This window comes from Ranitomeya variabilis, chromosome 4 (assembly GCF_051348905.1).
Source record: "Ranitomeya variabilis isolate aRanVar5 chromosome 4, aRanVar5.hap1, whole genome shotgun sequence".
Classification (NCBI taxonomy): Eukaryota; Metazoa; Chordata; class Amphibia; order Anura; family Dendrobatidae; genus Ranitomeya; species Ranitomeya variabilis.
In genome coordinates, this window is record NC_135235.1 from 181,245,617 (window position 1) to 181,256,338 (window position 10,722).

The 10,722-nt window shown below is 43.8% G+C and overlaps 1 protein-coding gene across 1 annotated transcript in view; it reads right to left on the minus strand.

The window, feature by feature from the left end:
* LOC143767765 (uncharacterized) overlaps nt 1-10,284 on the minus strand; it is a 33,187-nt gene extending 22,903 nt beyond the window's left edge. Inside the window, exon 1 of the mRNA XM_077256288.1 lies at nt 9,954-10,284. Within this exon, the coding sequence (XP_077112403.1) occupies nt 9,954-10,284 (331 nt within the window). The remainder of the gene's footprint in view (nt 1-9,953) is intronic.
* Between the last annotated feature and the right edge of the window lie 438 nt (nt 10,285-10,722).

The following is a 10,722-nucleotide window of genomic DNA, read 5'->3' on the forward strand; positions in this document are numbered from 1 at the left end:
CTAGACACAGCTAAATTAGGTGCATTAGAACAGCGATGGATAGCCCGGTTATCTAATTACAACTTCGTGATCAAGTATCGAGCAGGTCGCAAGAATGGAAATGCCGATGCCCTATCCTGGATGCCACACTTGAGAGATGTAGAAGAAGAAATGGGGGAGCTTGAAGAAATTGAACTACCAGACTTTCATCAGCCCCAGGCAAAACATCGTCAGTCAAATACCTATCAGAAACAACAAGAAGTGAATTTTAATCCGTTAGCACACCATAGATGGGCTGACACCCAAGATAGCAATCCGGCTGTGAAGCTGGTGAAGGAACTATTGACTGAGCAAAGTGCATATCCCGATGAGGATGCCCCAGAAGAGACGCATCATCTCTGGAAAGAGAGAGGCAAAATGTTCCTGTATCAAGGGAAACTCTGTAGAAGATACACCAATCCGAAAACACATGAATTGGTTTGGCAGATTATCGTGCCTAAACAAGATGTGAAGATGGTCATCGAGGCTTACCACAATGGTGCTGGTCACTTTGGTTGGAAAAAGCTAGAAGTACGATTTTATTGGGTCGGGATGAGAAAATCAATCGAACAGTGGTGTAGAAACTGTGGCCCGTGCAACCTCAGAAGGAACGATCAAAAGAGCCAAAGAGCACCACTGCAGCCCATAATCACCAAACAACCACTTGAACTGGTAGCCATGGACCACATGAAGTTGACACCGAGCCGGTCCGGTTACGTCTATTCCTTGACCATCGTGGACCATTATTCACGCTTCTTGGTAGTAGTACCTGTAAAAGATCTAACTGCAAAAACAGCAGCCAAAGCGTTCCAAACGTACTTTTGTAGACCCCATGGATATCCAGAACAGGTTCTCACTGACCAGGGTACAGCCTTTGAATCAGAGATCTTCAGAGAATTCTGTAATATGTATGGTTGCAAAAAGATCCGGACGACGGCCTATCATCCGCAAACAAACGGCTTATGTGAGAAGATGAACCATATTGTGATAGACCTACTAAAGACTTTACCTGAAACGGAAAGGAATCAATGGCCAGAGAAATTGCCTGACTTGGTGGATCTGTATAATCATGTCCCGGTGAGCTCTACCAACTGCACCCCAGCTTATCTTATGCGTGCAAGACCCGGCCAATTGCCAATCGATCTAGAAATGGGAATTCTGAAACCAGACGCAGAAGTTCAAGACTCCAATTGGGATGTCGTACGGCAAAAGCAGTATCACCAAGTGCAAGAGAGTGTGGAAAGAAGCCTCCAGCAAACCAGAGAAAGACAAGAGCGAACTTTCAACCAGAATGCTCTATCAACTCCATTAAGACCGGGTGACCAAGTACTCAAGAGGAATCGTCGAACCAATAAACTGGATAATCAATGGGAAGCCGTACCCTACACAGTTTTACCAACAAGAATGGATAATCCTAAAATGTGTCTCATTAGCAAAAACGGAGGTTTAACATCTGTACTAGTGTCAAGAGACAATCTTAAATTATGTCCGGAAACGTTGAAAGAGCCAGAAGTTGTCCAGCCAGAATCAGAAGTTATTCAACCTATACAGGTTCAACCAGTAAAGAAAAAAGAGGAGGAAATGTATCACACCTGTATAGGAGACTTTCCCAAAACCCTACTAACATACCATGGTGCGGTAGTGGTTCCCATGGTGGCCTTTTATCCAACACCGAACCCAATATTAGAAGTCCCAAGACAGGAAGAGGCTGACCCCGTACTACAAGAGGTTCCAGGTCAGGAAGAACAGATTCCTGATCAGAGTGATCCCATTCACGGTGGACTTGCCAACCCCATAGTGGTGGAATTATCTTTAGCAGAGAGGGCAGATACTATATCCACAGTAGACAGTAGTACACCACATAAAGAAACACCGCTATTACGTATATCCCAGCGTAGTACCCAGGGTCAATTACCGGCCAGGTATGCGGATTACCAACTATAAGACTATAGTCATTGTTATCGTTCTGTAACGTTTAAGCCCAGTACCTACAGAGACTTACCTGTATGAACTTTTTGCATATTCTTGAACTTTTTATCAGCCCAGAAGCACTAAATCAAAGCTCCGGAAAGACTGCTTTGTGAACTTTGCTTCCTAGTACCTTCAAGGATAGAACTGTATTAATGGACGCTATTTGAAGTGACTTTTTACAGAATTCCATTTTTTTTGGTTTCTTTGAGTGGTTTTTGTAACTTTTCATTTTTAAGACTCTGTACATATCAATTGTTATTTTAACATGTTATCATCCCACAGTCCCGGAGTACAGTTCTTAACTAAGGGGGGATGTGGCGCCCCTAGGGGTATTTGCCACAAAAATAGTTATTGACACCAAATACAAATACTAGAATAGCAGGATTGCACTGCCATCTCCGGCCGGAAGGGGGAGCTCCGGAGACTCCCCTTGGTCTATTCTGGTCTGAGAAAAAGACTGGCAGTTGGGTTGAGGAGCTGAAAGTGAGAGGTCGTATAACTGAACTCCTAACAGCCCTATGACGGATTATAGGTCCGTAATACCCATAGTAGGAAAAGTGGAATAGAGAAAAAGGACATTGTGAGAACCGGGTAGCAATAACCTCTACCCAGAATAGGCGCAGAGACGGATACCGGATCCGTGGCTATATTTATTATATATAATACAGCAACCGGAAGGAAGTGAGGTGATATCAGCTTCACCAGGGTAAGACGCAGCAACAAACACAGAGTTGAGCGGTACTCCCAGAGGGGGTAAGCCGATAAAAAGGACTCGGGTTGTCCGTCGAACCAGAGCACAGAAGAGACAGATTGGGTCGGCAGCCAGTTCACATGCAGCAGCAGGGCCATACAGAAACTGCGCATAATAAGAGGTGGAAATCCTGACAGGGTCAAAGTAATTCAGAATTCTTATACAGACTCCGGTGACAGTATTGGTTGCAAATCCCTTTTTGTTGAAGTAAACTGGTTAAACGTTTCAGCGCCTCAGTCTTTCATTTTGACAATAGCCATCGATCCAGGATTGGGGTCATCACAGCTGAGAGGACCTGCTGCTGATCAAGTAAGTGTCTGTTCCTTCATGATATCCCTTACACTGTGCATCGCCTGAGGCCACAGCACCGGGTCAAGCCACTAGTGACATCCCCCTCAAGAGACGGACCTCTTTGATCTGGTGCTGGGTACCTCGGTCTCCCGGGCGTCACATATATATATATATATATATATATATATATTCTGTATTTATATTTAATTCATTTCTCCTTCCGAAACCCGACATGATATGAGACATGGTTTACATACAGTAAACCATCTCATATCCCTTTTTTTTTTGCATATTCTCGCCTCTCCATTATTAATCTGGCTTAATGTCACCTTACAATAGCAAGGTGGCATTAACCCTTCATTACCCCATATCCCACCGCTACACGGGAGTGGGAAAAGAGTGGCCAAGTGCCAGAATAGGCGCATCTTCCAGATGTGCCTTTTCTGGGGTGGCTGGGGGCAGATGTTTGTAGCCAGGGGGGGCCAATAACCATGGACCCTCTCCTGGCTATTAATATCTGCCCTCAGTTACTGGCTTTACCACTCTGGCGGAGAAAATTGCGCGGGAGCCCACGCCAATTTTTTCCGCGATTTAACCCTTTATTTTACACGCTACAGCGCCCACATTTTGCACATACACACTACTAACGTTAGTAGTGTGGAATATGCAAAAAAAAGGGGGATATGAGATGGTTTACTGTATGTAAACCGTGTCTCATATCATGTCGGGTTTAGGCAGGAGTAATGAAAAGCCGGCAATTGAATTACCGGCTTTTAACATATCTCGTGCTGAATTAAATATAAATACAGAATATATATATATGTGTCTCAATGACATATATATATATATATATGTATACTGTATATATGTTTTAACGAACATTTGAGCACATAAATCCATTAGATGTCGGTTTTGCAAGCCTGTGAGAAAATCTCGGCATACGGATGCCATACGGATGTCACACGGATGTCAAAGGGATCATTTGATGCCAGGAAATCGCATCCTCGCACTGCACACGGATCACTGTTTTGGAAACATTTGTGGCGGTTATAGCAATCCGACATCAACAACCATAGAGGTCTCAAGGAGACCTCTGGTTGTTATGCAGACACATCGCTGACCCCTGATCACGTGACGGGGGTCAGCGATGCGCACATTTCCGGATGGATGGCCGGAAGCGCTAGTTAAATGCTGCTGTCCACATTTGACAGTGGCATTTAACTAGTTAATAGCAGCGGGTGAATCACGATTCCACCCGCCGCTATTGCAGGCACATGTCAGCTGTTCAAAACAGCTGACATGTCCCGGTTTTGATGCGGGCGCACCGCTGGAGCCCGCATCACAGTGGGGGTTCTGACCTCGGATGTACTATCCCGTCCAAGGTCAGAAAGGGGTTAAATTAAAGGGTAAATTCACAGAAAAAACTGGCGTGGGCTCCCGCACAATTTTCTCCGCCAGAGAGGGAAAGTCAGTGACTGAGGGCAGATATTAATAGCCTACTGTAGAGAGGGACCATGGTTATTGGCCCCCCTGGGCTAAAAACATCTGCCCCCAGCCACCCCAGAAAAGGCACATCTTTAAGAGAACTAAGTAATGTAATAGATAAAGCATTATTTCTTATTTTTAGGGACTCTATAGCGACGGGGTCTGTTCCGCAGGACTGGCGCATAGCAAATGTGGTGCCAATATTCAAAAAGGGCTCTAAAAGTGAACCTGGAAATTATAGGCCAGTAAGTCTAACCTCTACTGTTGGTAAAATATTTGAAGGGTTTCTGAAGGATGTTATTCTGGATTATCTCAATGAGAATAACTGTTTAACTCCATATCAGCATGGGTTTATGAGAAATCGCTCCTGTCAAACCAATCTAATCAGTTTTTATGAAGAGGTAAGCTATAGGCTGGACTACGGTGAGTCACTGGACGTGGTATATCTCGATTTTTCCAAAGCGTTTGATACCGTGCCGCACAAGAGGTTGGTACACAAAATGAGAATGCTTGGTCTGGGGGAAAATGTGTGTAAATGGGTTAGTAACTGGCTTAGTGATAGAAAGCAGAGGGTGGTTATAAATGGTATAGTCTCTAACTGGGTCGCTGTGACCAGTGGGGTACCGCAGGGGTCGGTATTGGGACCTGTTCTCTTCAACATATTCATTAATGAACTGGTAGAAGGTTTACACAGTAAAATATTGATATTTGCAGATGATACAAAACTATGTAAAGCAGTTAATACAAGAGAAGATAGTATTCTGCTACAGATGGATCTGGATAAGTTGGAAACTTGGGCTGAAAGGTGGCAGATGAGGTTTAACAATGATAAATGTAAGGTTATACACATGGGAAGAAGGAATCAATATCACCATTACACACTGAACGGGAAACCACTGGGTAAATCTGACAGGGAGAAGGACTTGGGGATCCTAGTTAATGATAAACTTACCTGGAGCAGCCAGTGCCAGGCAGCAGCTGCCAAGGCAAACAGGATCATGGGGTGCATTAAAAGAGGTGTGGATACACATGATGAGAGCATTATACTGCCTCTGTACAAATCCCTAGTTAGACCGCACATGGAGTACTGTGTCCAGTTTTGGGCACCGGTGCTCAGGAAGGATATAATGGAACTAGAGAGAGTACAAAGGAGGGCAACAAAATTAATAAAGGGGATGGGAGAACTACAATACCCAGATAGATTAGCGAAATTAGGATTATTTAGTCTAGAAAAAAGACGACTGAGGGGCGATCTAATAACCATGTATAAGTATATAAGGGGACAATACAAATATCTCTCCGGGGATCTGTTTATACCAAGGAAGGTGACGGGCACAAGGGGGCATTCTTTGCGTCTGGAGGAGAGAAGGTTTTTCCACCAACATAGAAGAGGATTCTTTACTGTTAGGGCAGTGAGAATCTGGAATTGCTTGCCTGAGGAGGTGGTGATGGCAAACTCAGTCGAGGGGTTCAAGAGAGGCCTGGATGTCTTCCTGGAGCAGAACAATATTGTATCATACAATTATTAGGTTCTGTAGAAGGACGTAGATCTGGGGATTTATTATGATGGAATATAGGCTGAACTGGATGGACAAATGTCTTTTTTCGGCCTTACTAACTATGTTACTATGTTACTATGTAATTCTGGCACTAAGCCTCTCTCTTCCTATTAATATCTGCCCTCAGTCACTGGCTTTCCCTATCTGGCAGAGAAAATTGCGTGGGGGCCCACACTAGTTTTTTCCGTGAATTAACCCTTTAGGCTATGTGCACACGTTTAGGAATTTTTGCATTTTTTTCAAGTTTTTTCGCTATAAAAATGCGATAAAACCGGGAAGAAAAACGCTTACATTCAGCATCCTATTATTAGAATGCAATCCGCATTTTTTGTGCACATGCTGCGTTTTTTCCCGCGGCGGAAACGCATTCCGGAAAAAAATGCAACATGTTCATTAAAGTGCAGAATCGCGGCGATTCCGAACACATAGGAATGCATTGATCTGCTTATTTTCCACACGGGGCTATGCCCACCATGCGGGAAGTAAGCAGATCATGTGCGGTTGGTACCCAGGGTGGAGGAGAGGAGACTCTCCTCCAGGCCCTGGGAACCATATAATTGTTTTAAAAAAAGAATTAAAATAAAAAATCAGGATATTTTCACCTTTCCCGCTCCTCGCGACGCTCGCGTTCCCAAGGATGCTTTGCAAAAATGACCTGTGATGATGTGCGGTCTCGTGAGACTGCTACGTCATCTGGGGTCATGCCGCAGAGCATTACTGGGACCGAAGCATCGGGAGGAGCGGGAAAGCTGCATGAGACGCCGGAAGGTGAGAATATCACGATTTTTATTTTTTTAATTATTTTTAACATTCTATCTTTTTACTATTGATGCTGCATAGGCAGCATCTTAATAAAAATGAATGTGAACTTCAACTTCTGTTCCTCTGTTTTCATTTGTTACACAGAAGTCTTCTTAGACCTGGTCGTCCAGCCAAACTGAACAATCGTAGGAGAAGAGCCTTGGTGAGAGAGGTAAAGAAGAACCCCAAGGCCACTGTGGCTGAGCTCCAGAGATGCAGTAGGGAGATGGGAGCAAGTTTCACAAAGTCAACTATCACTGCAGCCCTCCACCAGTCAGGCCTTTATGGCAGAGTGGCCCGACAGAAGCCTCTCCTCAGTGCAAGATATATGAAAGAGTTTGCTAAAAAAAAACACATGAAGGACTCCCAGATTATGAGAAATAAGATGCTCTGGTCTGATGAGACGAAGATATAACTTTTTGGTGATAATTCTAAGTGGTATGTGTGGAGAAAACAAGGCACTGCTCATCACCTACCCAATACAATCCCAACAGTGAAACATGGTGGTAGCAGCATCATGCTATGGGGGTGTTTTTCAGCTGCAGGGACAGGACAACTGGTTGCAAAAGAAGGAAATATGAATGTGGCCATGTACAGAGATATCCTGGATGAAAACCTTTTCCAGAGTGCTCTGGACATCAGACTTGGCTGATGGTTCACCTTCCAACAAGACAATGACCCTAAGCACACAGCTAAATTAACAAAGGAGTGGCTTCAGAACAACTCTGTGATCATTCTTGACTGGCCCAGCCAGAGCCCTGACCTAAACTCAATTGAGCATCTCTGGAGAGACCTGAAAATGACTGTCCACAAACGTTCACCATCCAACCTGATGGAACTGGAGAGGATCTGCAGGGAAGAATGGCAGATGATCCCCAAATCCAGGTGTGAAAAACTTGTTGCATCATTCCCAAGAAGACTTATGGCTGTACTAGCTCAAAAGGGTGCTTCTACTCAATACTGAGGTAAGGGACTGAATACTTATGATCATGTGATATTTCAGTTTTTCTTTTTTAATAGATTTGCAAAAAATTCTACATTTCTGTTTTTTTTCAGTCAAGATGGGGTGCAGAGTGTACATTAATGAGAAAAAAAAAGAACTTTTTTGAATTTACCAAATGGCTGCAATGAAACAAAGAGTGAAAAATTTAAAGGGGTCTGAAAAATTTTAGTACCCACTGTATATACAGTATATACTGTATATACACTTTCCCTTGAGAAAGTGGGGCGTTATGCCTGCGAAACGTGTGTCGGGATTGCTTCACCTGATCTGATTTAGGGTATCTCTGCTTTACATATTGGTTAGGACCTGCTAGAAATAGGCTTGACATTTATTTGACATTTATTTGCCTAGATACAATAGTGTGGATTCTGTGGAAACGAAGTCCTTCCCTGATATAACTGCGCTATAGCACTTTTTTTGTTTTTTCCTTTTGGGACTATGTGGGGCATGTGCAATTTTACTATATGCACTGACTTCAGTGCTTTCATGCCTCCTGTGGGCATTCTATCTGGTATGAGTCACACTTTGTTTTAAAATAACTCGCACTTTGAGCGACAAGTATATATTTATGATCCTATGGTATAAGTGGCTCCTGGCCTATAGTTGTGCATTGTCACAACATTATTAAACCCACGTGATTTTGGTACTGTGCGACACGTGAAATATTATAAAGACAGTGACCTCAAAACCTCCGTCTATTCCTGAATGTGTCTTCTATACTGTAAGTGTTTATATTGCTTGATATGGATGAATAAATTTATGAATTTTCATGCACCTATGTACTCCGTGTCCTCCTATCTACTGTGCTTGCGTTTGGAGTTGGGGTTAGTATTGTTGAGGGTGGACCACCACTGAGTGTTATCCCCCTCACGCATATAAAATGCAACTGGATTTTGTGTTTGTAACAATATATATACTATGTGTAGACATTTATTTTATCTACTCTATACTAACCTGTCAGTGTGATTTTACTGTACACCGCACTGAATTGCCAGCTTTTCTAAAGGACTCCGGTGAGTATTTCTCGCAAGTCACGCTGATGATCCGTGTGGTGTGCGAGTTTTTCTCGCACCCATAGACTTTCATTGGTGATTCTCGGCAGATATACTGTGAAAATCGCATGCTGTGATTTCTCTCGCACGTATAATATGGCCGAGAAAAAAACTGATGATAGGAGCTGCCCCATAGATTAACATTGGTCCGAGTGCTAAGCGATTTTTTATCGCATAGCACTTGTCCGTATTATACGGTAGTGTGACTCCGGCCTAAGGTGTATTTTGGCTTTCAAAACAAGGGGAGATCGGCCATATGTCCATTGTTAGTCACAGCTCTGAGACCTCCTTCACATGTCCGTGTTTCCAGAGCATGTGGTAGCCGTTGTTTTCACGGATACCACACGTACCTACTATAATCTATGGTGCTATGCACATTATTATTATTATTTTATTATTATACATTTTTATAGTGCCATTTATTCCATGGCGCTTTACATGTGAATGGGGCAAATATAGACAAGTACAATAAACATGAGTAAAACAAGGTACACACAAGTACAGGAGGAGAGAGAACCCTGCCCACGAGGGCTCACAGTCTACAGGGGATGGGTGAGGATACACTAGGAGAGGGTAGAGCTGGTCATGCGACGGTTCAGTAGACTGAGGATCACTGCAGGTTGTAGGCTTGTCGGAAGAGGTGGGTCTTCAGGTTCCTTTTGAAGGTTTCCGTGGTAATCGGTAGTGAAAAACACTGATGACAACTGATGATAAAAATAGACACACAGACCACACACTGATTGTAAAAATGGACACACAGACCATACACTGATTGTAAAAATGGACACACAGACCACACACTGATGGTAAAAATGGACACACGGACCACACAATGATGGTAAAAATGCACACACGGACCCAACACTGATGGTAAAAATGCACAGAAGGACCACATACTGATGGTAAAAATGGACACATGGACCACACACTGATGGTAAAAATGCACACACATGTATGATGGGGCCAGGGCTGTAGTCATAGCAATCCCTGTATCACCAACTGGCCCCTTCCCTTCTGAGTACCTCGGTGCTGCTCCTCTATGCCATCTGGGTTCTCCCGGTATGGGGTGATTTCCTCTGCTGACGGTTCCACAAATAAAGAGTCACAGCCTGGTTTCACTTTAACTTCAACTCTTTTACTCAGCACAACATCATCCAGGGCACAATCAGTCACAGCAATTGGCAATGCTTTCCCTTGCCACTTCTCTCTGCCGCTAAGCCTGTCCCTGGGGCGGATCGCATCCTCTGGTCCCTCAGTGTCCTTAATGCCCAGAATTTCTGCCTCTCGTGGGGGTATTCTCTGCTGTTTTGTTCCAGTCCTAAGAATAGTGGTCCATGCAAAAATCTGCCACATCTTGGATTACTTGCTCTCGTTTTGCTTAGCCTTCTTCCTCAGTGCTACAGCCCCAGTCACTCTGCATGGGCTAGCTCTGCTGCTGTTGTACTTTCTTCTGTGTTCTGGCCCCCTGTATGCTAATTGCTGGGCTCACTCTTAACGGTGCGTAGCTGCTGCTGTCTCCTGGGCCTATAGCCCATGTGGACCCTTTGGGCACTCACACCCTACTCAACCCTTCCAGGATTTATTCCCTGGCTTACCATGCAGTAGCCCCTCCTATTGTTAACTATGTACTGTACTACAATTCCCCCATCTAGTGACCCAGCTGGGGTGATGTTCTCATCCCCCATCTAGTGACTGATCCGGGGTAGTAAACTGTCCCTATTTAATACAAATACATTAAACAGTATTAGGACAAAGGTTATACATGCATAACAAAGAAACAAATAATCAATT